This window comes from Perognathus longimembris, chromosome 13 (genome assembly GCF_023159225.1).
Source record: "Perognathus longimembris pacificus isolate PPM17 chromosome 13, ASM2315922v1, whole genome shotgun sequence".
Taxonomy (NCBI): Eukaryota; Metazoa; Chordata; class Mammalia; order Rodentia; family Heteromyidae; genus Perognathus; species Perognathus longimembris.
This window is the reverse complement of record NC_063173.1, coordinates 23259794-23287177: the sequence shown is the minus strand read 5'-3', so window position 1 is coordinate 23287177 and position 27384 is coordinate 23259794. Positions and strand designations below refer to the sequence as shown.

The following is a 27384-nucleotide window of genomic DNA, read 5'->3' as shown; positions in this document are numbered from 1 at the left end:
ATCATCTGGCAACATGGTCAAGGCCAGGAGAGTTTGGAGGCGGGGGTTACAGGATGGCAGCCTCTCCCTTTCTCTTTCCCAAGTAGCTGTCACTGATCTCTGCCAGGGTGTTGCCTGGCAAAACAGCATTTGACCTAGGTGCCTGGTAAATATGCTCATGATACTTCCTGTTCCTCCACTGCTCAGAGTGTGAGCCTTGGAAGCTTGTGCTGAGCTATTTCCTCTACCTCTGGAGCCAGCACGACTCCTAGATATTTTAGAGGTTTTCTAGAGCAAGTAGCTGTTGACTCAGGAGGGTAACCATTAAAAATAAGTCCCTACTTTGGACTGATCTGAGCTCGAATTTCAGTTACGTGGTCTTAGAAAAGCTCTTGACTACTTTAGCTGTTGATTTCATTTGTGAAATGGAAATAGTGAAAGGGTGGTTGTATCAAGCAGGCTGATACCTAGCAAATAAGTGAGCTTTACACTTTCATTGTGGTGCCCACTCCAGTCTTTGTGTGCATATCTCTGTATGTGATATATGTGAAATTTGTGTCTGCTTATGATCACTCGATACTGCTGAATTATAAGCTCCTCTGCAGTGAGGGTGACTGTATTCTAATTGTTTTCCCACTAAGCACTCAGAGTGCTAAGCACATGATAGGGCTAAATAAGTGTTAGATGGATATGTGGGGTTTGTACTTAAGCCCAATTCAGTCTTTACAGCAATTGACTTGTGATCAGTTAGGACTTATTGATAGGCAAGATCACATCTCCTCTGTCAAGTATTGTCACAACAAATGTCCTTGTTGGGATAACATACAGTGGTGGCTCGCAAGTCATTCATTCTTTCATTCCACTGTGGCAGATCAGTATTGTGTATGATTTGATATATGTACAGTTTTGAAGGCCTTCTTTGAAAATATATATGTAAATTGCAGGAAGCATGTGAACACTTTGGTAGGGGCCTTGGAAGTGCTGTAAGGCTTGAGCTACATTAGTGTCACCTCATATAAAGACTTGTAGAAGATCCACTCTAGGTACTATTGGAGTTATAGTAGAGAGGAAATGGTGGTAATAGATATAAATTTAGTCTGTGTTGTTGGACTGCTATGTTGGGAGATGGGACAGACTCAGACTACTCCTCTCTCACTTCTGACTGACCACTTTAATGACGTGAGAAAAAGGGCACAGGATTTGAGTGTGGAAATTAAAAAGAGGTAAACTAATTAGACTTTGTAGTGCAGAATGGCCCACCTTTGAGGTGGGGGGGGCAGCAGAGGGAACTTTCAATCTGGCCACCATTCACTCAGTAAAGGATGTGATTTTCTTTCCAGGAAGAAATGGCCACCCAGACCAAATGCCATACATTCTGGTTTGGCAGGATCTAGTTGAAACTCCCCCTTCTTGGTTAAAACCCTTTGTGCCTCCCCAGGGGCAGTCGCCAGAGAAGATCTTGGTAGTCTGGGATCGTCCCAACAAGTGGGGACGAAACGAAACTAAAACTTATATTTACATCATCATGTAAACATAAAACAAAATGCCTTGTATTTTCTCATTCACTACACACTTATTGAGCACCTCGTATATGCCAAGTACTATACTAAGCACTAGGACATAGCTGTGGAAACAATAGTCTGTTCCCTGAAGACCTACATAGGTTGCAGTGAAAAAAGGCACAATGTTGATCCATGATTGAGTGCCTTAGTTTCCCTTTCTGTCCCCCCCTGTGTTGTCATTCCAGGCCTGTTTTGGGAGTAAGAGCCACATAGTTAAATCTGTCCTAAAATAGCTGTAGCCATCCCAAACAGGGATGAAAGAGTCATAGATTATTTTCAGAAGAAGTGGATAAGGTGGCTTGTAACTGCTTTCTTGCCTGTCCTGACTGGTGTGAAATTGATAAAAGACTCATCACTTCTCCACTAAAGATAGGCTCTTCTTTGGGGCTGATTTCAGAATGAGTAATTCATTCTGATGGCAGAGCTAGAAGCTGGCTTGTTTTTTACATCCTGATCCTAGAAGGGCAGCTGACCCCACAGAGTCAAAGGAGAATGGCATTGGCTCCTACAGCCCCAAGTGCCTATCTTGCTGTTTACTGCAAGCCAGTGTTCCTCTTGGCCACAGTGGGGTGGTGACTCAAAGTGGGAACTGTGTTCCTGTCTGGTTGCCAGATTTTGTGTGGGGAGTGGAGAAGAAGGAGAATGAATGAGCAGGAGCAAGTGCCTGCTGGATTATAACACCTGAGAACACATCTATTCAAGAACTGAAATTGAGAGAGAACAGGTAGGCTGGGAGCCTCCTTCCTTGTCTGACCTCAACCTGGATTTCATAAGGCTGTAACTGCAGAAGAAACAAATTCCGAACATGGAGCTCCAAGACAGAGTGAGTCTGTCTGCTGCCTTTCCTAGCAAGAACAAGAGAGCAGGTTAGTCCTGTACTGGTCTTGTAGGGATTCAGTTTGCTGCCATATGCTCTGAATCATGAAAGTCAATTAATGATTGATTGAGAGCAAGAGTTTTTGATGACTGGGAGTGACTGCAGTTCTTTAAAAAAAAAAAAAAAGGCACAGTTTACTTAGGAATAAATCAGATGGAAATTACTATTAACTACCCCTCTCACTCCTCCTTATGTTACTACAAGGAATATTCTGTTTGCGGGTGAGACCTGGGAGGCTACCTGTTATGCCTCTGTTTCTTCGTGTTCAGTTATGGACAGTGGTGTTGAATTTCAGTGTGAGGGTCCGCGGGTGGCAGTGGTGTGAGATCATCCTCAGCATTTTGAAATGTTACAGCTATGTGGATCATCCTTAGGCCACCTGGCTCAGCCTTTTTGTTTTGCAGATGGGGAACCTAACATATCTAAAAGCTAAACAGAAGTATGAGACTGGGTGTTCTGAGGTTGCAAATGTCTCCCCTGAAATTTGAAACTTCTGTAGGACATGTGTCCTTGGCTCAGCCCTGCCTGCTGGAGAGAGTTTCTTGAACTGTACTTTCTGAACCATGGGGCTTGTTGACTATGATGGACAGAGTGTGGCTGAGGAAGGCGCCTGTTGATCTTAAACCACTTTGCCTGGCAGGCGAGTTCTTTAAATAGAAGTTAAGCAGGAGGCTGGGCATTGTGCCTTATTAACTCAAAGGGTAGAAAGTGTATGCTTGAGCCTTTGTTCTGTTAAGGCTAATAATGCTGGAGTCGCAACATGTAAAAAGGCAAAACAACTCTTGGTGTAGTTTTAGAGCTAGCAAAAGAAAAAAGAAAACACAGCAGGTGCTGCAGATAGACGTGTCTCCTGGGAAGTAGATACATTATCAGTATTCTTTCCTCATAACCTTGCCGGGCTGGTGTTCTCTCTTTCTCTCTCTCTTTCTTTCTCTCTCTCCTTTCCCTCTCCCCCCCCCCCCCAAACTCTGTACACATAAACTTAGCAAAATCTCCTAAGCCATCTAGGGTTATGCATTGCCAGTGCATGTCAGAAACCAGAACTTGAACCCTACTTTGTGTGGCTCACCTGCCAGGATCTCATGACACTTGCATGTGGCCTTTCCAGTTGGGGAATACAACTGCCTCAATTTACAGATGAAGAAACAGGGACCCAAAGACACTGAATAGTTGCTCAGATCATGGAGCTGCTTGGTCAGAAATCAGATACTCTACTCCTATTACATTGTTGTTGTTTTTTCTGCTATCTTCCTTAACTAAAAAAAAGTTAGGGGGAGGACTCTGTTTGATTTCCTCATTCCATTAGGACTTTGACTGTACTCTTTCCTAGACATTAAGATCTTGTGGAGCCAAAATTTAAAACTTCCCTAAGTAGCAATCTGAAATGTGGGTGCTTCATGGCTGATATCGGAGGCAGACAGTTTCAGCATGTGTTACTAGGTCAGGAGTATTTTACAAGATGAGTTGGCCACTGAACGCATCTGAAAACCTCTACACAACCCCTGAAACTTCCTCAAATACATTGGAAGACTTCAGTTCAGGGTGTGGCAGTGACAGACTTCCCACTTTGCATGGAACACTAGCACAGGAAAAGCAGGAGATATTGTGTGGGTACCTTTCAGCGAGGAGGACAGTCTGACCACCCCTTAGATGGTGGCCCCGTGATTTGACCGGATTTCCCAGTTGGGCATGGGGTGTAAGCCCATGTGTGGCTGGTATGGGAAGTTCAGAGGCTCCTAGATACGACATGAAATTTTTCATGAAGGCCTACAGGTCCTGCTTCCTTCACTCTCTGGAGCTCTGAGGTGAGGAGCAGCTGAGATCAGCAAACCTGATGGGCTCTGCACAGCCTCTCTCTGAAAGTGACTTACGCTTGCGCTCAGACTGTTGAAGAAAACAAGTTCCGGTGTCTGCTGCATTGGAATCCCTGTTCCTGTGGTGCAGAACATACATGAGAAATATGGGAGCAACTGCTCCTGGCCCTCCAGGAAAGGGGGAGGAGGGCAGAACAAACACAGGTGAACTGAGCAGAGAGCAACACACACACAGTTTCCAAATTGTAGGCTTCACTTTCAACATTCTCTAGTTCGCAAAGCAGAAACAGAGGTGATGTTTGTGTTATCCCTTTGTGTGTTTTTAATCACACAGTCATTTCCTCTGGGGAGTTCTTTCTGTGATTCTCTTGGTTGAGTATATTAACCTTTTTTTGCAGGGATGGGGGAGAATTGTGGGAAGGTTAATTTTTCCAAATTATGTGTAACACAGTTCAGGGAAGCCAAGTATGGAGTGTTTGTGGCACATTAGTGACTCTTCTGTGGGAATAGGAGGCAACTGCATTTTGATGGCTGATGGCTGCTAAGTCCCTGTCTATATTACCTGTTCCTATTTCTGTAGAATTGTTAGCAAGCTCCTATGGAGGCATGGACTTATTTTAAGGAAGGAGTTTCTTAGTGTTTACTCATTTGTTCACTAATTTGCAATATTTTTGAGTCCTACTAGAAATGGTACAATGCCAGGTACTGTGACAGGCTGATACAATTTAAAAAAAAAAAAAAAAGGACAGGTAAGTTCCTTGCCATAGTAGAATTCACATGCTAGTCAGGAAGATCAACAGTAATCACATACACATATAAGTGAGACAATAACAGCTGGTAACTAAAATCGGTGGATAAGCAGTGACTGTGGGGAAGGGATCTGAGCACATGCTAATACTGCCAAGGTCTGAGCAACAAGGATTATCCAGGCTGAGGATACCCTTAGTGCAAAGTATATGAAATATGAAAAAACTTGGTGTTCAAGGAACAGCAAGGAGGCCCTGTGGCTGGGGGAAAGGGAAAGGGTCCCTGAGCATCAGGAAAGCGGAAGAATGGGACATGATGAGTGAACTTATCTAAGATTTTGTAAGCCAAACTAAGGAGCTTAGTTTCTCTAAGTGATGTAGCACTGTTGTAAAATTTAATGGAGCAGAATGGCATGGTTTCCGTTATCTTTTAAAAGCTCTACCAGCTGGGTGCTGGTGGCTCACGCCTATAATCCTAACTATACAGGAGGCTGAGATCTGAGGATCATGGTTTGAAGCTAGGAAAGTCTGTGAGACTCCTATCTGTAATTAACCACCAAAAAAGCCAAAAGTGGAGCTGTAGCTCAAGTGATAGAGCACTAGCCTTGAGCAGAAAAGCTCAGGGACAGTGGCCAGGTCCTTGAGTGCAAAATGATCATGTGTGGACACACACACACACACACACACACACACACACACACACACACACACACAGCTCTATGAAGCTTCCAGTAAAGATACAGAGGCCAGGGTAGAAGCAGAAGGAGAGGAGCAGTTGGCAATTGTTGAAGAATTGAATCCAGAGACAAGTAGGTACTAGGTGTAGAAACAGAGGGAAGTAGGTGGATTCAGAACATGTTTTGTCGAAACGAGCAATCAGACTTAGATGTATGTGTGAACACTATGATAAAGAAACTGGATGTCCTCAAGGGGAGTGTCAGGTTTGTGGGGAAGGATGTGCTTTTAAGACTTAAATGTCTTCAAGTTCTTGCCACAGTCAAGACACAATCAAAGTTCAAAAAGCATTGTGTGTCTTCTGAATGTCAAGCATTGTACAAAGCATTTTCATGTATTATTTTACTTTAAACTTGCAGTAATCTTTACAATGGGCCTATTAGCCCATAATTACAAGACTGAAGTTGGAGATGTAAAGTGGCTTGCTTTGGTTTGAACCCAGATCTTCTGTCTCCAGAGCTGTTGACTGACTTTTTGCTCAGGGCTAATGTTGGAAGAGACAGAGTAGAGCTTCCACTTGGGGAGAAGATGTGAACTGTACATTGGCTCATTAAGCCTCATTCCCATGCTTCTGGAATAAGACTTGTCAGAGGAGTGTGTGTGTGTGTGTGTGTGTGTGTGTGTGTGTGTGTGTGTGTGTTTGAGCAAACTGGAAATTTTCAATGTTTTCAAAACCATGCACACTTGGAAGACAATTTCAGTAAGATTCTCAGCCTCCTTAGAAACATCACATTAACAACGGTGACACTTTGTGCTAAATGAGAAATTCTGTAAAGGTGTTAAGTAAAATAAACCAAAAAGGAGCTTAGGAAATTTTGAGGCAATGTTTCAATTCCTAATTGTTTCAACTTTCAATTTCCAGATTTAAGCCCCAACCAGGAGCATTATTAGGTTTCCCAGAATCCTCAGTTTTGTTGAGACTTTGGGATTTTAGAACAAAGACAGTCTGTGCTTAACAAGTCTAGAGGCAGTACTTGAATGTGACTTTAGCCTCCAGGGTGACTCTTTTAGGGTGTTTTGGGAGCCAGGAAGTTTAGGGGGGCATGTACTGTTGAGCATACTAATGAAAGGATTCTTGATAGAGTGTCTCTTCAGTCTTTCAGGCCAGATACTTTCCTTACGATTTAAACTGTTTCTTCTCACTATAGCTTGGGTCAGATAACAGCTAGTGCTGACAGAGCAGTTTTGTTACACTCTCAGCATACCAATAACACCACTGTTAGAAACCCACACATGCCAGGTGCTCTGACCTTCACTGATGGGCACCATTCACATGGTTCTGGAGCCTTTTACATACTAACAGGGACCTTTATGTTTATCTAGCCATAGTCACTGGTCTCATTAGAGTTTGGATCTGTATGATTAGAAAGGTTGTTTATCTTACAGAGTTTTTCTTATCTTTTAAAGTTTTGTAGGGCCTATTTGTATTTTGACTAGCAGCTTCTGTGGTTGTTGGTGAGCTCATATGTTTAGCTTTTAATTTAGTACCCAGTTCTTCCTGGACTACTTTATTCTGTTTTCAGTCTCTTGTATTTGCTGCTAAATTTCTGTAGGGCCTAACCCAATCCTTGTCAGCCCAGGGCTTGTGAAGACGTGCTTATTTGCCCGGATGGTTGTTACCCATGGCCTGCCTGGGGGGCCCATCATTTCCTGCCATCTTCCATCCATGCTTCCTGGTGTTCCTCCAGGTGAGATTGGCTGACATACTCTTTGAGAAGCTGCTTCTGGGAGAAAAACAAGATTTGACAATGAAGGCTAGATTGTGTTTTACGTTATTTGCCAAATTGCTCTCTCGGTATCCTGAAGAGAAACAGAAGCTCTATGTGGAAGAGAAAGAGTTTCTGTGCTCCCTTGAAACCGGCCACCTGGCTCTCAGCCTGGCCATGTCTGTATTACCAAAAAGCAAGGTAGCAAGGCAGGTTTAAGAACGGGTATTTCAGGGGATGTGTCTGTGCCTGCAAATGGTTCTTGAGACAAAGTGGTAGGACATAAAACTCTTCCTAGATTTTAAAACTAGGAAATGTAAGCAAAAGAACAGGTGATATTGTCTCCTGACTTAGTAAATGGTAATCCCTCTGTACAATAATAACAGTAACATAATATAATAATAACAGTAACATATATATATATATATATATATATTTTTTTTTTTTTAAAGAAGGGCTGGGAATATGGCCTAGTGGCAAGAGTGCTTGCCTCCTATACATGAGGCCCTGGGTTTGATTCCACAGCACCACATATACAGAAAATGGCCAGAAGGGGCTCTGTGGCTCAAGTGGCAGAGTGCTAGCCTTGAGCAAAAAAGAAGCCAGGGACAGTGCTCAGGCCCTGAGTTCACAGCCTAGGACTGGCCAAAAAAAGAAGAAGAAGAAGAACAGGAAATGGAGCCAACTAGGGGCTTTTGGGTTAAGGGGACAGAAACAGCAAGCCAGACATTTTGCAATTTCTAAATGAATGTAATAGGCAGCCTTCATTTGGCAAGGATGAAGCTGAAGGAATGGAAAGAAGCCAAAAGGAGGCGGTCTGTAGGTAACCTAGGAGTTGACTGTGTCTTTGGACAAATTGTCTATGCCTTGTGGTCCTTACTTTGCTTACTCATGGCCTGGTGATGATATATAATGATGATGATATTAAATGGAGTAGCCCAGGGACCTAACTCGTGTTCTTTTGCTCAGAGTGCTGAACTGGAAGCTCTGATAATGCAGGCTGGGTACATTTGATCAAAAAATGATCAAATTTTAAAACTTTAATATTCTGGAGGCATTATTGCGATTTATCTCTTTTCTCAATAGATGAGTTTTCATTCCTTTTCCTTTTTCTCCTCTTTCATTCCCTTTCTTTGAATTTAGTGTTCCAATAATATCCTATAGCCCCAGAGTCTCATTTTCCTTACATGTACCATAGAATTAAAGATAACTTTCCTGCCTACCTCAGTGGGTATTTGGGAGGGTCCAGTAGGCAGATGAACGAGTAGCTGAAAATGTCATGTAAACTCAAGAGATAGAAATGGTGATGCTGTTATGACAACTTTTTGACACAGAGGGTGACATCTATATTATGGAAGGGAGTTTGGAGATCTGATCAAAAGCAGCTATTTTGGGCTGGGGATATAGCCTAGTGGCAAGAGTGCCTGCCTCGGATACACGAGGCCCTAGGTTCGATTCCCCAGCACCACATATACAGAAAACGGCCAGAAGCGGCGCTGTGGCTCAAGTGGCAGAGTGCTAACCTTGAGCGGGAAGAAGCCAGGGACAGTGCTCAGGCCCTGAGTCCAAGGCCCAGGACTGGCCAAAAAAAAAAAAAAAAAAGCAGCTATTTTTTTTTTTTTTTTGTCAGCTTTAAAAAGTTACCTTCCTGGGGCTGGGGATATGGCCTAGTGGCAAGAGAGCTTGCCTTGTATATATGAGGCCCTGGGTTTGATTCCCCAGCACCACATATACAGAAAACGGCCAGAAGTTGGTGCTGTGGCTCAAGTGGCTGAGTGCTAGCCTTGAGCAAAAGGAAGCCAGGGACAGTGCTCAGGCCCTGAGTCCAAGGCCCAGGACTGGCCCCCCCCAAAAAAGTTACCTTTCTTCTAGTGTTATAATTTGTTAATTTAGTACCCATATTTCTTTCTTTCTTTTTTTTTTTTTTGCCAGTCCTGGGCCTTGAACTCAGAACCTGAGCACTGTCCCTGGCTTCCTTTTTTGCTCAAGACTAGCACTCTGCCACATGAGCCACAGCGCCACTTCTGGCCATTTTCTATATATGTGGTGCTGAAGAATCAAAATTAGGGCTTCATGTCTACAAGTCTACAAGGCAAGCACTCTTGCCACTAGGACATATTTGCAGCCTTAGTGCCCATATTTTATGGCTCACAATTTCTGTACCCAAGACTCTGTGCCTATTTACATTGGTGGGGAGCCTAGTAGTTGCTGTTAGTGTTGTACAGTATGTACAGTATGGTTGCTTTTTGCTGGGTCTGCTCTAGGCAAGTTGAAGGCTTGCTCTGTGCACCTGTCTACCAGAGATTCAGCTGATCTCATGGTAGGACTCAAAGGCTAAGAACACAAAGGAAAGAGAAAAAATAAGGGGGCGGGGTAATAATGAATGGTATTGTTTTTCTGATTTTTTTGTCTTTAGGGCTTTTTTTACACGGTCAGAAAGTTGCTTAGCTCCACAGATTCCTAAGGGAAGAGGACAGCAGGTCATTATGCAAAACACAGAGGATTTAGAAATAGATCTAGATTCTAGATTCATGTCCCAGTTTTATTATTTATCAAGAGTTGTCTTATGTAACTTATCTGAGCCCAGTTTCTTCATTCATAAAATGGAGGTTGCTTGTGTTAGTAGCTGAGCTGGATGAGGAAACACTTTGTAGACAGTAAAGTCCATTAGAGGTATTATTATTTTACTGTTATTTCCATCAAGAGCCAGGTGATTTTTCTCCAGGTGATTGTTCTTCAGGTAGATATTAGGCTTTAGATTAAACTTTGCATTCTTAAGTTGCCCAGTTTGTGACAATGACTCTCTAGAAGAAGTTGGATGAAAATAAAATCTAACCCTTGAATGAGATGCAAGGATTTCTAAAGCAGGTGTTGGGGGTGGTGATTATTCTTACCTCTGATCTTAGATGCTCACACTTCAGCTCTGCTTCTATTTTTTGGGAAGACTAGACTGCTGCTTGCCAGAAGAGGTCATAGGATTCTGGCCATTTTCTATACATGTGGTGCTGGGGAATCGAACCCAGGGCTTCATGTATACGAGGCAAGCACTCTTGCCACTAGGCTATATTCCCAGCCCCCTGGCCTTCTATTTCTGTAGTGCTGAGGGGATTAAACCCAGGTCTTCATGCATGCTAGGCAACCACTCTACCGCTTAGCCACATTCCCAGCCCATATCACAATCTTTTTTTGGATGGGGACTTGAATTCAGGGCCTGGACACTTTTAGCTTTTTTGCTCAAGACTGGCATTCTGTCACTTGAACTACAGCTCCACGTCTGGCTTTTTATTGGCTTATTGGAAATAAGAGTCTCATTTGTCAGTCTGGGCTGACTTTGAAACTTGATCTTCAGATCTCAACATCCTGAGTAGCTAGGATTATAGTTGTAAGGCATCGGCACTCAGCCACAATCTTTTTTTTTTTTTTTCTTTTTTTTTTTGCCAGTCCTGGGACTTGGACTCAGGGCCTGAGCACTGTCCCTGGCTTCTTTTTGCTCAAGGCTAGCACTCTGCCACTTGAGCCACAGCGCCACTTCTGGCCGTTTTCTGTATATGTGGTGCTGGGGAATTGAACCCAGGGCTTCATGTATACAAGGCAAGCACTCTTGCCACTAGGCCATATACCCAGCCCAGCCACAATCTTTTTAATAGAAGGAAAAAAAAAAAACCCTCAACTTGAATGGAGATGTCCACATAACTATTCAGATGGTAACAACATGGGTGATCTTTTCAGATTTTGTAAAATTTTGAAAATGACTATGATTTTGTGACACAATTTTTTTCATCAGCTATATTCTTTTTTTTTAATAAGGAGATAATCTGAGAGACAGACCAGCAGCCTGTAGAGCCAGATCCTCCATCTTTCAGGCAGCCTTTGTCAACACACAATACCTACACTTTGTGTCTGTCAGCTTGGCATGGAAGCTGACCCCTCCTAACTTCAAAGGAGTGATAGAAATTGCACAATGTTGAAATTGTGTGGGTCATATTGCAGAAACATGCCCATACATTTATTATACCATCTTTGAACTGAAGACATTTTGTAATAATAGGGAGAAGAATTTTAAGAAGATAGAATATGCTAGGTGGGTGGTTAATTCTTAGAATTCTTTCCCTGGTTCACGGTTTTGGGAAGCTGTTGAAAGTGGTGTCTGCTTTCCTTCACTCTTGTTTTGGCTCATGCTATGTTAAATTAATTTTTTGCTCAACATTGCAGGGTGTTGAGAGTAAGTATTTTATGAAATGTCTGAGTTGCATTGTTTCATAAAAACCTAAGTTTTTTTTTTTTAATTAAAATCACCACCTTTCTGGTGAGCTTTGGTATCTGAGCTTGGAAGTCTTGGGTTTCTGACAGAACTGGGTTCTTATAGATTAAATGTGTTTTGGAGAAAATGCACACTTTGCTTACCCTATAAGGATGACTATGGGTCTCCAGAAATTGTTCTTTTGCCTGTTATCCTTTCCATTCACATAACTTTTGATTCTTCATCTTTTTGTCTCTCTAGCCATAACCAGCAGACCACAGCATTCAGACATCCTGTGACTGGGCAGTTTTCTCCAGAAAACAGTGAATATATTCTTCAAGAAGAGTAAGTATTTAAAAAAAATTCTCATTATCCAGGGAGGGATTGGGAGCTTAAAGGTATTTGGACAAAACAAAACTTATTGGACTATTTTTTCTGTTAGATAGAGGGGTTTGGAGGTAGATTGATTGATTGATTGAAAATGAAATGTGAGGATTCTCTTTCTCAATCTCTAGACTCTTCTCAGTGAGAAGATGTGGGACAGGAGAGATGATACAGGATGTGTTGTGGTTGGTGCAGTCACAGCCTCTTAAAGTTTCCTTTCTCCTGAAGCATCATCTTACAAACTCCCTGTGCTGACTAGACCCCGGGAGTAGAGCCAGCCTCCCAGGCAAGCCTCAATTCCAAAGCCAGAGTCTAGAAAGACGAACCTTGGAGACCTACTAGTGTCCTTGGGCATTTTGAATCCTTCCTGCCCATTTCTTAACATAAGAACTTTCTAACTCTTCAGCCCTGTTTCAGCCAGGACTCTAGGATGTCCAGAAGTAGGTTCTGCCTTTTGGAGCTTGTCTCCTTAAACATACAAGTGCAGCCCAAGCAGGACATGCACTTTTCTTAAAAGATTAAGTTAAGAAAGGTACACAAGTGGCTCTCTTCCCCTTTGCTCATCTAGCTGAAGAAAACATTCACTTGAGAAGTAAAGGGACATTAGCCCTAAGCTGTCTTTTTTTTTTTTTTTTTTTGCCAGTCCTCGCCTTGGACTCAGGGCCTGAGCAATGTCCCTGGCTTCTTTTTGCTCAAGGCTAGCACTCTGCCACTTGAGCCACAGCGCCACTTCTGGCCATTTTCTATATATGTGGTGCTGGGGAATCGACCTAGGGCTTCATGTATACGAGGCAAGCACTCTTGCCACTAGGCCATGTTCCCAGCTAAGTTGTCTTTGTCATTTTTTCTTTGCTTAGGCACCTAGACCAAATATGATCTTAAAATAAATGTTATCAATATGCATAGTTTTAAGCCATTTCCTTGCCCTGGTATTTAGACTTTTGATGTCGAAAATTTGTAATATATAAAAGTAAAGAAATATGCAAATAAATTCAATTTATTTGTTTGTTTATTTATTTGGGGGGCTTGAACTCAGGGTCTGGGCACACTTTCCTCGCGCTTTTTGCTCAAGGCTAGTGCTCTATCATTTGAGACATAGCTCCACTTCCAGCTTTTTTGGTAGTTTAGTGAGTCTCATGGAATTTTCTGCTCAGGCTGGCTTCAAATTGTGATCCTCAGATCTCTGTCTCCTGAGTAGCTAGGATCACAGGCATGAGCCACCTGTGTCCTGTTTACACTTATATTTTTAACTTCATCTGTATCCTCCTTCCTTCCTTGATTATTTTAAAGTAAATCCAAAACATATCATTTCATCTATATAGCATTTTCAACCTAGTTGGTTATTATACAGAACTTATTAGAGATCTGTCATTGAGACAACACTGGTATTTCTTGTATGTCTACTTGTGCTAGAGGCTTTTCATACAGATCTCATTCATGCAATATGCCAGAGGCTGACCAGCATCACTGTCTTAGAGATGAAGATACTGCAGTTCCAAGAAATAAAGTCACTTCCCTAAAGTTGCATGGTTAGAAGTAGAGAGCTGTTACCTCAGGTTAGCTGCTATCTTGGAGTGGTGTGTTGTCTTTAAGTCAGGTGCAACCTCTGCTCTGGTCAGAGGCTGCTTGCTAAGTTACTTTGGTGCTGGTGCTTCATAGGACATTATGGCCAGTCTCTGAGTCTGGGACTGAGACTTTAAGTTGAGCATCATTAATCCCTATCCTCTAAAATCTAAAAAATTTTAAGTGCTATATGATGGCACTCAAAGGTTTTCAGACTTGAGACTTTTGGATTAGTCATGTTCAGCTGGTAAGATCAACACAAATATTCCAAAATCTGAAGAAGTCTAAAGCCTGAAAAACTTCTGGTCCTAAGCATTTCAGGTAAGGGATACTCAGCCAGTAGTTGAAAAAGAATAGAAGATAAAGATTGTATTCTCTCTAAGGTTGAAAAAGAACCGTTGTGTCATGAGAAAACCAGTGTGAATTCCCCAAATTCCAGCTTAGAATGAGTTTGTTTATAGATTCCTGAAGGTCAAAAGCTCATTCAGTTCAGTCCCCTTCAAGACACAATTGCTTGCTGTCCTAAGATCTGCATGGAGAGTCATTAGTGTGGAAAGCTATCAGCTTCATTAAAAGCTGCCAGAGGGTCAAGGTGTAAGTGAGTGGTGAGAGCTTGCCAAGCATGCATGAGAGGTCCTGACTTCTATACCTAGCTTTGGGAGTGGGGGACCCAAACTACTAGAGGTGCACAAGCTCTGTTAAGTAGTTCTGTCACACTTCCTTTTCCTCTCTTTATTAACAGATTATCTCTTGGCTACTTGTAAGAAGGTAATGTGTTTTTTTTCCTCCCACCCAGAATATCTCTGTAATTAATCTCAATTCCATCCAGCTTTCAAGGAAAAGATGTTACTTCTTTGCAAGGCCATTTCCTAGACATCTTAAAGGTACCTGCTTATCTCAGTGTGGGTGGCACAGTATAGTGAGTTAGGCCTTGCAACTGGTAAGACATACTTTAGGCATGGAGATGAAGGGAGGATATCTAGGAACTGATGTGATATTGCCTGTACTTATTCATAAACACCTAGGAGTGCTTACATAAATCAGAGCAGCAAGACAAATGTAGTCCTGTCAGTGAGGGGCTTACTGTTGAATGGAAAAGGTAGATAATAAAATGAGATTACAAAGGTAACAAATGTTTATGATAGAAGAAATATAGAGCTCAGTGGGAGTTGGTGCAAGGGGAGTCTTAGAAACCCCTTGCCCATACAGAAGGGTTGTATGCAAGTTGGGACTACCCCACTCAAGAGACACAATCTAGGTAAAGACCAAGATGAAGCACGGAGAATCTTCACCAGTTGAGCTAGAGTGATAAATGAAGAGCACTGGGTGGATTCTGAAGATACTTGGGAGGTGAAATGGACTGACCTGGTAATTGACTTGAGGAAGAAGGGAAGGGCAGTGTTTGCCCCACAGAACCTGCAGTCTGGCTGCTCAACAGAAGTAGGGCTCTTTGAGCCTGTCACTAACAAGCTGGGTTTCCTAAATGACTAGAGCTATTTCATCTTATTTTTTATGCTACTTAGTTCCCAAGGGCCTGGACACCAGTGGGTCAGTGGGTCCTGTTGCTTTGTACACAGATGGTAAATAGCAAGCAGGCTTTCAATCCAAGGAAGTCTAGCCCCCAGATGTACTTCTTTTTTTTTTTTTTTTTTTTTTGCGCCAGTCCTGGGCCTTGGACTCAGGGCCTGAGCTCTGTCCCTGGCTTCTTCCCGCTCAAGGCTAGCACTCTGCCACTTGAGCCACAGCGCCGCTTCTGGCCGTTTTCCGTATATGTGGTGATGGGGAATCGAACCTAGGGCCTCGTGTATCCGAGGCAGGCACTCTTGCCACTAGGCCATATCCCCAGCCCCCAGATGTACTTCTAAACACTATGCTACACTGCCTCTTACTTTAGTAGTCTTCAGGGAAAAGTCCTTATCTTTAGCTGTACTTTGTAAACTGAGTGCTGAGTTTGCATTAGTAATACAGTGTGCAGTTACTGCTGCATAGAGGTTTTAATTGTAATTATAGTTGTAGTTATAGAATTGAGCTGTAGTCACTTAATGCTTGCTTGGAAGATGCTGAACTTTCTGAGTCCAGTTGTCTTTTCTCAATGTTTTCCAGCCTCTTTTTTTAATGGTCTCATTTGTAGTGATTGAATCATTTGTACTCTTCTCAAGCCCCTTTTCTGATCCTCAGTGACTATCTTGAATTGTAAGCTGGAAGTTGTGCTTTTCAAGGCTAAAAAGGGTTACACACAGGACTCCTTAAGTAGTCATCCTTGGGCTGGGATGTCTAGGGCTGCAGTTTGGGTATTGGGTTTCCATGCCGAGGGGAGTTTTCTCTTCATCAGCTTCTGACACCTCTACAGCTCTTAGAAAGAAGAGAGAAGAGAAGCATTCCTCAGCAATGACGCCGCCGCTGCCTGCAGCTGACTGGCAGCAGGCTGTGTGTACACTGATCCCTAGGCTCTATCAAGTATTTCACGTTGAGGTGGGGCCTAGGGTTGAGAGACAGTCTGTGCTAGCTTTGGAAGTTCAGAAGCCTGCTGTTGTGCTAAGGGACCAGCTTCATGCGATGTAGGATCAACTTGGCGCTTTCTAACCAGGACAATACGCTTGCCTGTCTGCCCTTCTCAGCCACCTAATGAGTTCATCTTGTTTCTAACACTGGGGTCTGAGCAGTCCTTCATTTTCTCATTGGATTATTTGGAAAGCAAACACTGGTTGGAATTTCCCTGAAGGTTGTAAGTGGTGATTGAAGGCTGACCCTTAAAAAGATACCACATAGCTGCTGGTAGGTGTTATCTTCCTGACCTTCTGATCTCTGCTGAAGGGGATACATCTTACAGGTTGCTGGGCAAAACTCTACTTAAAGACTTACATAGATTTGGGGCCTGGGAGGGGTAGCTCCAGGTTCTAGGAGATGGTTGTCTCCTGCTTCTCTAGAAGCAAATGTCACAGAAAGGAGGTACTCCTCTTCTGAAAGAGTCCATCCTGCTGCAACCTGCTGGCCTCTGAGCTGTGAGGCTGTTCTGTTCTCATTGGCTGATGGAGCCAGCGTCTTGTCTCTAGATGCTGTCAGTCTTGGTCTAGCTTTGCCTGTTGCATTTTGGTTGCCATGGCAGCAGAAAAAATGGGGAGAAATGGAAACACCTGGCAAGCAGATGCAGAAACTTGACTGTTCAGTTTTCCTTCCTGGATACTGGAGACAGCATTTGTGACAATTACAGGTAGGAAAGAGCTGGTGATGGGGCTTGTAGTTCGTTCAAGTATCTAGTGGTGGCTTTTGATGTGGGTATTTCAGAGCACCCTGGGCCTTGGGCTACAGTCATTGCGACACAGTTGCTGTGTCTGCTGGGTGAAATGCTGCAGTGGCGGGGCTGCTGTGTAGAAGGGAAGCAGTTCTTTGGGAAGTGTGATTTTGTTTCTTCCTGTGACTTCCCTTCTTGTCCTTTTCTTTTACCTCCCCCTTCTCTGGGAAGTGCTGTGATCTCCCATTTAAAAATGCTGTTGTCTAGCTAGGTGTGTAGCTCAAGTGGTAGAGTACTTGCCTAGAAAATGTCCTTGTCTAATGAGGACAATGGCTGCTTGGTATAGACCGGAGGAACAGACAGGCTGGAAGGTTTGCCAAAGGGTCCGATTAGAATTGAAGCATCTGAGAGAGAGTGAAGCAGAGGTGAACCAGCAGCAGAGGTCCAGGTCTGCTTTTCCTCCTGCACAAATAGACACAGAGCAGTGTAAGACATATGCTTAAGGCTGGACACAGGCTCAAACCAAATTTAAAGCAGTGCTCTGAATTAGGAGGTGAAGGAGTCACAAGCCTTTTAAGTTTTTATGCCAGGAGGGTGCTGTTGGTACCGTTTTCCAGCTCCCTGGGTGGGTTGAGGAACTGGAGCCTGTGCTTAGGAAGAGTTGAGGGGGACGGGGAAGGAACACAATAAGTCATAGTTGAATAATGAAGCCACAGTTGCTGAATGAAAACCCGTGTCAGACAGCCTCCCCCAGGGTGCTGGGAGTTTACAGTATGCGTTGGCGGTTTGTCTGTGTCTCTTTCTCTGGGAAGAGGGGTGTGGAGGTGTCTCTGCCTGTTTCGGCCAAGAACATTCTTTTTTCCTCATTTACATTGTGCATTGCTTTTCCTAGACCTATTAGTTGAGGGTGTAAGTAAGTTCCTTAACATGTGTGCAGGTGTTTGTGAGTGTACCTCTCTAAAATCAGTTAGCTGGCCTTTCTATGTAGAATCTTTCAGGGTAGTGCATGAATTTGGGGGCCCATTTTTTTTTTCCCAATAATCAATGTGATACAGCCTTTTCTGCAAGAGATCCTGCTTCTCCATAGCTTTCTAATCTCTTTACAGTTGTGACAACTCTTGGCATTGTTTTTGTAATGGGGTCCGGTGGGGGGGCATCCCCCATTCCTCTAAGAGTCCACCACTCAGAGACGGTCTCAAGTAAAAAGATGGGATTATTGGGGAAGTAAAAAGCAGGCTGGCTGGCCAGGGCTGCAGCCCAGACTAGGGAGCTGGGACCGCACACTCGGGCCATGCTCGGGGTTGGGTTATAAAGGCAAATACCACATGGTCAAGCCTGCCACACGTAGGTGGCCAATGAGGTTACAACACTTACAGAGCATGCCAGGTCACATGCAGGTGGCCAGTGGAGTTACAATCTGCCTCATAACAACTGTTTGAACCAACTTACCACTTTAGTTAGAATTGGCGCATGGATTTGGCGGGGCTCACATGATGCAGGCCATACGCATGGCCTCATGGGAGGGCACAGGTTTAACCTTGACCATTCCACAACTCAGGTGGTCAGGCAGTTTAATAATCTCATCACAGTGAAGGGGAACGAACTTCCCTGGATAGGGTGGGACAGATCTTAGTGAAGATGGAGTAGGCTTCTGTTCTCTTTAACTAATCTGAGATGGAGTCAATCTGACACCCCTCGGTAGCCAATGATGGCGCTGGGCAGATCTGACCTCCATATTACAGTTTTAGAAGAGTGGACTATGCCACAGACTTTCGATCCTTTTTTTATTGTCAAAGTGAAATACAGAGGAATTAAAGTTTCATATGTAAGGCAAGTACATTACTTATCCAACTTGTTACCTCCTCCCTCATTTTTCCCCCATCTCCCCCCCCCAGTTCCCACCCCCCTCCCATGAGTTGTACAGTTGGTTTACACTAATTGGTTTTGTAAGTATCGTTTTTGCAATGGTTTGTCTTTTTATCCTTTGTCTTTCATTTTTGGTATTTCCTTTCCCTTCCCTAGTTCCAATACACAGCTATACATTACCCGGGGTACTAAGATCAGTTACAATAATAGTAGGAGTAAAACCACAGGAAGGGAATACAAGAGAACAAAAGGTACAGTTTCACATGATATTTGAGATTAACTACAGCAATGATATACCACTTATTTCCATAACATGGAGTTCATTTCACTTAGCATTATCTTATGCATTCATATGGGCATAGCTAGTGAGCTGTTGTGCTCTTCTGCTATGTCTATCCTAGATATATACTAATTATTCCCTATGAGGGAAACCATAGGGTTTATGTTTCTTTGGGTCTGGGTCACTTCACTTAGTATGATTTTTTTTTTCCCCTAAGTTCTTCCATTTCCTTAGAAATGGGGTAGTATCATTCTTTCTGATAGAGGCATAGAATTCCATTGTGTATATGTACCACAGATGAGTTTCAATCCTTTAACAAAAACTTCCCAGATTAGACTTTCATAGGAATGTTTATAGGAAGCGATTGTTGTTTAGAAACTAATTTGGGGGCACTATGAGCATTCTGGAAAGAAGTGCCTTAGGAATTAAAAAAACTGTAGGTGGGACTTACGTTTTGGGGTCTCTACTGGCAACAGTCAGGAATGATGCTTTTCATGTTATGTAGTGCTTTGTGGTTTTCCAGGTATTTGTTTTAATCCATGAGCTGCCTTGTGAAGTGAAGAAGTAGTTTTCACCTGAAAACAAAGGCCCAGAGAACTGAGGTGACTTGTAGAAGAGACTGTGGGCTTCAGAAGTCGACTGAGATCAAGTTATCTAGGCTTTGACTCTTTCCACTGGCCCAGTATCCCCTTGGTTTAGGGATTGGCCTTGGGGGTAAGAAGAGCAAAAGCTTCCTTCATGTCATGGGCTGATCTGACTGTGGCAGAGCCCAGATTTTTAGAGTGTTAATTTGTTGTATTAGATGTTATTTCTCTGGGCTCAGGTTCCTAATTTACAAAATGAGAATGGTAAAACTACCTTTGTGGGATTGAGATAATGCTGGGATAGAGTAGATACTTGTCAGGTACAGCCCAGTTTCTCTGCTTGCTTGGCCTTGAGTACCTGCGCTTCAGGATTGGTGCTGCTTGGCTTGGTGACATGCCTCTTGTGATACATAAATTATGGACAGTCTTGCTGCATTTACTCCATTGATTCAAAGGCAGCTCAGGCTCCCATTAAACAGATTCACTCAAGTTAAGACCCATAAGGAAAAATGGCTTCTAAATTTGTAACCTCCCTCATCTATGCACAATAGGCATTTAGTCCTGGGTATTCAAGATGCAGAAGCATCTCCTTTTATGGAAGGGGAAATCAAGGCACAGAGACAGTCACTTCCTACCCAACTCCCAGATATATCCTTGACAAAGCTCGGAGTAGAAGAAAATCATTTTTTAACTGGGCTTCTGCAGGCTGATTTTGTGTAGTCTTCATTTCTTTTGTTCATTTCTGATGCTTTCTGAGGGGAAGCAGTTGAGCTAAAACTCTAGCTCACTGTTTTGAACTTCAGCCCACACCCCTCCAGCAAAACAATCAGCATTCATGTAGCTTACGCTAAGGAGAGAGAGACCTTTGTTCAAACCATCCTGCTGTAGTTTGGGAATCCAGACAGCACAGAAACCCAACAAGCAGTCTTTTAAGTTAATAGATTTTATTTAATAACACCACAAGTCTGTATGTGCAGGGTTTTTTCTTTTTGTCTCATCTCCCTGGGATCTGCATAACTTAGTGTGCCTGGGGCCAAACTGGTGGTAACCGTATGCCTTTTGCTCAGGGACACAGGCTCTTCTCTGTGGAAGGGCACGTTTCTCAGTAAGACTTGTTAATAGAGCATAGCAGGCTGAGGACTTGAGGATAAACCAGTGTTTGCCCAGACAGGATCTTAAGTGGGCAGCACTCCTGTAGGGTGATCCTGGAATGTGCCAGAATGCCTCTGCCCAGCTGAGTGATGTCCCTTTCACTGCTGTTTATACAAGAGGTGTCACGTATGTACAATGGATGTTCTCACTGCTCAAAACACTAGGGTAACGATTTCTAAAAGTTTGCTGGAGAGCCAAGTTTTTCAACCAAGTGAGAAAATTATTTGGAGAGTTTTGTTGTTGATATTTTCAGTTTTTGGGTTTTGTTTTTGTTTGTTTGTTTGTTTGCTAGTCCTAGGGCTTGAACTCAGGGCCTGGGCACTATCCCCGAGCTTCTTTTGCTTAAGGCTAGCACTCTGCCACTTGAGCCACAATACCACTTCTGGCTTTTTCTGTGTATATGGAACTGAGGAATTGAACCCAGGGCTTCATGCATGCTAGGCAAACACTCTACTGCTAAGCCACATTCCCAGCCCTTCGATTTTTTTTTTTTAATACAAAGAAGGTAACTTGTAGTTTTTTTTTTTTTTCTTTCCCAAAGTCATACTCGTGCTTGGAGGACCAGATAGAATATGTCCACATTGAGGAGACAGAGAAAAAAAATCCACAGATCTTGTTATTTGGATGGGTGGGTCGTTGTGTGTGTTCTTTGAAAGAGTGAGGTCAGGATTGCAGGTAATAGTTGAATCTGGGAACTGTCTACTGGAAGTTGGGGTGGGTGCTGGGGAAGACATGCCCCATGTTTGTAGAGACAAAACAGTTACCACTTCCCAGGACAAATATAAAGTGTTCTTTCTTCTCCCTGCCCCGTTCTACTGCTTCCCACTGATGACCAGTGTGGTGACCGTGGCCAGTGTTTCTCTCAGGGAAATGTGTCAGCGAGCTCCTGAGGCAATAGTCATACCTGTTCCTCACTCACACTTGCAGGGCAGTTGTTTTTCTCCCCTAAGCTATTGACTGGGAGAGTCCTCCCCGCCCGCTGTCATCCCAGAGTGAATGTGGGGAGTCGATGGGGGTTAGCATGGGGAGAGGGCATGTAAAATTAGAGCTCAAAACTAGAAAGTACAAAAATACTAAAGTAACCTTTGCTCTGGAGTTGCTGGGCCAGTCTTTTTGCAGGTCCACAGTCTTTTTGTCTTGCAGAGAAGTCATGAGGTGTTTATTGATAAAAGATGATGTAGTTAGCTCAATGATTTGGATGATTATAAAACAATGTTTATATCACGGGGTTTTTAAAAATCAGATGTGAGATCATGAACATGATTTTAATTATGTAAAAATAAAACTATCCCCCCCTCACCCAAAGTGAGAATGTTACAAAGAAAACAAGAATGAAAGTAAATCATGTATTACAAATGAATTTGTGTTGAATAGCAGGATGTTAGGTGTTATTTTCTTTTTTCTTTTGTGCTTTTCTTATAGCTCCCAAATACTCTATAATAAGCCTATACTATTTCTTAAATATTCTATTATTCTAGAATAATAATAATAAATATTAGTATCTATGAATGAGAACAGTTTTAACTTGATAAAATCCTAGGCAAGCCTTTTCTGCTGTTAGCCATCTTGTCCTGTCAGCTGAGGGACACCGGCATCCTAAGTGAGGGATCCAAGAGCTGTCTCCCCTACCTCTTCCCCTCAGAAGATGACATGGTCAAGACTAGCTTTGTGTTGGACATTTTTCTGCCTGTAGGAGACCATGGACAGGGCAGCCTCTCACCCCCCTCTTAACCCTTGGCAGCAGCTATCTCTTGCTGTGCAGAATGCCTGCCAACAGGCAGCGGCTGAGCATGAGGAATTCTCCCTCTAAGTGGGGAGCAGTAACAGAAGTCTGGCTGGGATGGAGGTCGGGGGCGGGGAATCTGGAGTGAGTGCCTGGGCTGATAAGAAGCCAGTGATCGTTCTGCGTGGTGGTACATGCACCTCCGGCTGCCAAGCATCCACTGAGCCAAACCCAGATAGTGCTGCTACAGTGGTCCTGCTACTGGCACCACTCTGGGAGCATAGTGGCCACACCGCTTTTGCAGAGCACTTCCCTCCTGGCACAGGGTCACAGCCCAGGCTCAGGTCATGTGAAGGATTACTATCTTTTGAGCAGCAGTAGTCTTTGAAGGGCGCATCTTCTGTGGAGACTAGAATTCCCCCTTTTGCACCTCTCTGAATGTGAGTCTGGTGAAGGACGACTCAAGTGCTTTTTCCTCATCTGTACCCGGTCTGGATTCTTCGGCTCCGTCTCCCAGTCTGCCAAAGCAGATTGCTCCACTCCTCAGGCAGAGAACCTCTTTTTTATTTAAATTTTCTTCACTCCATTCTACCTGTTTCCAACTGCATGGATCTTGTTGCCCATTGGAATAGTGGACAAAACCCATCCACAGAATACTGAGAGAAGAAGCTTGCTGATTCTGGAGTTGGCAAGGCCTTGCAACCAGGCATCAAGCTGTTTAAGGATAGTATTGTGTTTGTGAGGGGATATTTACCACTATTGCTTTGAAAGACTGGCACATGCAAGCACTCTGGGGAAGCAGGTGAGAAGGACCATCTTCAGCATCTCTGTAGTATAATACCAAGATGTTCCCAGACTGCTGGCCTTCCTGGGACAGTTTCTTAATAGGAAGCTTTGTGTCATGGGGATGTTTGGTGGGGAAGCCCCAGGGATACCTACTGGAGACTGAAGCATACTTCATTTCTCCCCACTCTCCAGGCATGGGACAAGGGGTTAATATCTCCAGTGCCTCTATTTTGGGGCAAATGGAGTGTTCCCAGAATAGGACTCTTTGTTGAGTAGTCTATTTTGGGAGGCAAGCCCCACTGGCATTTATGTAAGCATTCTCTGTGTGTATCTGGGGGTGTGGATGTGTGCGCAAGTGGTTTCTTGTTACTAATTATAAACAGCTTCTTTTGGGAGTGAGGAGAATGGAGGTGAACGTGAGTAAGCTTATGGATTGCTCTTTCCTGCTGTGAAGAGTGGCTTGTACCTATTGATGGGGCAGTCATCACAGACACTTGTTCAGGAGAGTGAGTGTGAGTGTATGACAACAGGCAGAGGTGAGGATTTGAACGCTTTGAGGAGTGTCTGGTAGTAGAGTTGTGCCCACCTGTCACCCTCTTAGTTCCCTGCAGCACTTGGGCAGGCTGCACATGGTAACCTTCTGGCTGTAGTCTAGAGTCAGGTAATCTTTGAAAGATAAAGCCTGGGTTCTTCTAGGTAAAGCCAGGCAACCAGTTCTAACTTGGAAACAATCTCAGAAAGCAATTTCCAGTCAGCAGCTTGGCACTTACTCACTGGACTCCCCCATGTGCCCTGACAGGCCAAACTCACATATGTCGAAGCAGGAGAGAAACCAAAGACCATCCAGCATGGTCAGTGAAACATCCACAGCTGGGACCACATCCACCCTGGAGGCCAAGCCTGTACCCAAGGTGAGCTCTTAGCCACTGGTTCCTCCTCGTCTTCTTTTAAAATTGATCATTATAATTGTAGAAGAAAGACCCAAAAGATAGTGCTCTCCATAAATGACAAGGTCAGGAAATGGAGGTCAAGATGGCCCTTGTCCAGGGCAACAGGAAATTGCTGCTAGACCAGGACTGATGTCTGATTCTTGAATGCACTCTTCAATTTTCTTGATGTGTGTTGAAAAGGCCACACCTCTGTTCTCATGTATTCGAAAGAGCTTGGCTAGCTTTGGTGACAGATGTTCCTGAGGAAGAGTGCCCTTGAGAAGAGCCCAGAAATGTATGTGCTTTACTTGTGGGAACACTAAGGAGCAGAGGAAAAGAACCCACACTGTCAACTCACAAAGGAGGAGTACATATTGGGAAATGGACAAAAATCTAGGGCTAGAAAGTAGCTTTGCTTCAGGAAGCCATAGGGTGTACTAGAGCCAACAGCTGCTTTTGAAAGTCGATTGAAAAATCCCTTTAATTTTTTCTCTGTGATACAACTGGGACGCTTGCCAGGTCTTAGGCTCTCTTTTCAATTAGAATGCCATGGCCATGTGCATGCCTATTCCGTGTCTTGTTGGTATTCTGATCAAAGGGTGTTGCCACTTAGAGTGACGCAGAGAGAGCCAACAGCCCTCCTAACGCACAAAGAGTTTTTTTTTGCCCCCTCCCAATCCCCTGCTGCTAGAATTTAAGTCTGCTTTTTCCTAGATCATCAAGTCCAGTAATAAAGTCCACAGCTTTGGGAAGAGGGACCAGGCCATTCGGAGGAACCTCAATGTTCCCGTGGTGGTGAGGGGCTGGCTGCACAAGCAGGTAAGGAGGCTAAAAAGGGAGAGAGGGAGAGGAGTGATGGTTTCTTTTCATTCTCTGGTCCTAGCATGCTGGAAACAGGTACAGAAATGTTCTGTTTCTGACTTTGGAGTAGGTAGATTCTACCTACTGTGCTGCACGATCTTTCGTTTGTTTTAGAGAGTTGACAGTCTGTCCGAGTTAGACTCTCTCCCCAAACCTACTTGACCACTTTGACCCCTGGTACTATTGGTTGCCCAGGTCATAGTGTGAACAGGCCTTACTGTAAATCAGGCTGCCTCACCACTCATTCTCTGTCAGCATCTGCTTACCTGATATAAATGTTTTTGTTGTCATTTGGCTGAAAATTCCATCTTTGCCTCTTCTTCTTGTCTGTCACACATTTTTATGAGGCAAGCACTCTACCACTAGGCCAATGTTTAACCAGCCCCAATGTTTAACACCTCAAATTTCAAATCAGTTCACTGTCTTCTCACGCCTTAACGTCTACCTTTGTCCTATCCTGCTTTCTTTGAATCTTAGTAATGTGGTTCTAAAACTCTCCTGGCCATGCAGGTCAGAGATCTCAGCACCATTTCTGCTCCTCCTTCTCCTACCTCCATTCAACCAGAAAGCCCTGGCAACTTTACCTCCCCAGGCCTTTCTATATCTCTATCTCCCATTTGATTGGTGTCTAGTCCTTTGGCTCTGGTGACACTGTGAGCTCCCAGGGCCAGTAACCATATATGTTTTTTTTCCTTCTTCCTCTGTCTTTCCCATTCATTCATTCACTCGTTGGCTTCCCAGGGCCTACCATTTCTAAGTGCTCTCACCATAGGAAGAGTTAACATTTCATTTCTACTCTGATCTCATTGTCTGTCAAGGGAAACAGAAAGGGCATCTTTCAGGTCACTATGGTCACCTGGCACAGTCTGTTACCTGTCATAGTATTACCAACAAGCCACCAGCAGACTCTAAGAACAGTGATGTCCACGCTTGGGATGACCTTGTGGGAAGATGGAGAAGGGCATTATGTTGCATAGCACATGGGAGGAATCTCAAAAAGTCCCCTTGATTTCTCTCTCCCTAGTACTTACTCTCTCCATGGGAACTACATTACATTCAGCCTAGTCTTTCAGACAAGCCCATGGCTCTGACTTCTCACTCTCTCCCTTCACAACTCTGGTCTTGGTCTCCCCCCGCCCCACTTTTTTTTTAAATATCTTTTTCTGTATCAGAGCAGATTAACCTGACTTTTTCCATGTGAAACAAAGACTTCTCCTTAGAAATGTAGCAGGAGAGAGAAGTCATTGTAAAGAACTCTTCTCTCTACCGCCCACACCTTTGCCAGCTGTGCTGTAGCCACAATGGGTCTTTGTAGAACGCCATGGGCACACGGCAAAGTGCAGCTGTGCTTGAAGAGTCCAGAAAGGCTTTCCAGGGGAAGTGAGATTTGAATCAGGTATGGAAGCATGAGTAAGGGGTCTCCTATCAATAGAGGTAGCATGTGCCATGTGACACAATCTTAGGAATCATCTGGTCAATTTATAGGAGATAAAACTGATACTGAGATGACATCAAGTTAAATTTGATTTGGCTTTGGTAGTTTATTCAGTGTTGAAGATGGAGAAAGTATTTGTGTATTATTTAGGAACTGTCACATTCATTTGTTTTTGTTTTAATTCAAGCCTGTGAAAAACTCCAGCAAAACAAAGAGAAATTTTAAGAGTCATGTGTAAGGTGAAAAGCAATTCTGAGGTTTTTTTAAAATATATTTTTATTATCAAACTGAATTACAGAGAGGTTACAGTTTCATACGTTAGGCATTGGATACATTTCTGTGCTGTTTGTTACCTCGTCCCTCATTCCCCCCTCTCCCCTCCCCCTTTCCCTTCTCCCCACCATGAGTTGTTTAGTTGTTCAGTTCATTTTCACCAAACAGTTTGTAAGAATTGCTTTTGTAGTTGTTTGTCTTTTTTTACCCTGTGTCTCTCGATTTTGGTATTCCCTTCCAATTTCCTAGTTCTAATACCAGTATACCCGGTTTCCAATATACTCAGATAAGATACAGAGATAGTGTAGGTACAACCACAGGAAGGTGATACAGGAATATCATCAATAAGAGGCTACAGTTACATATGGTACGTTGAAAGTAGTTACAACTGTGATATAACAATCGTTTCCATAACATGGAGTTCATTTCACTTAGCATTATCTATGTGTTCATAAGGGTATAGCTATTGGGCTCCTGTGAGCCTCTGCTGTGACTTGCCTAAACCTGTACTAATTATTCCCTATAAGGGAGAATTCTGAGGTTTTTGTAGGTTTCTGAGAAAGCTATTTTCCTACTGTCGTCATATTTTTGTGACTGTTCACAAGTGTATAAAATACCCTTAATAACTGTTACTTTCTGTATCTCAGATAAATAAAG

The 27384-nt window shown here is 43.4% G+C and overlaps 1 protein-coding gene across 7 annotated transcripts in view; it reads left to right on the top strand.

The window, feature by feature from the left end:
• The window catches only part of Plekha7 (pleckstrin homology domain containing A7), a 200601-nt gene that overhangs the window by 114843 nt on the left and 58374 nt on the right, over positions 1 to 27384 (top strand). For 6 of the 7 annotated variants that reach the window (XM_048360240.1, XM_048360239.1, XM_048360242.1 and 3 more), the window contains 3 exons: positions 11921 to 12004; positions 24029 to 24140; positions 24873 to 24977. In XM_048360240.1, the coding sequence (XP_048216197.1) occupies positions 11921 to 12004; positions 24029 to 24140; positions 24873 to 24977 (301 nt within the window). Of the gene's footprint in view, positions 1 to 4417; positions 4437 to 11920; positions 12005 to 24028; positions 24141 to 24872; positions 24978 to 27384 lie in introns of those variants that run through there. The other variant, XM_048360244.1, reaches the window with a different exon arrangement.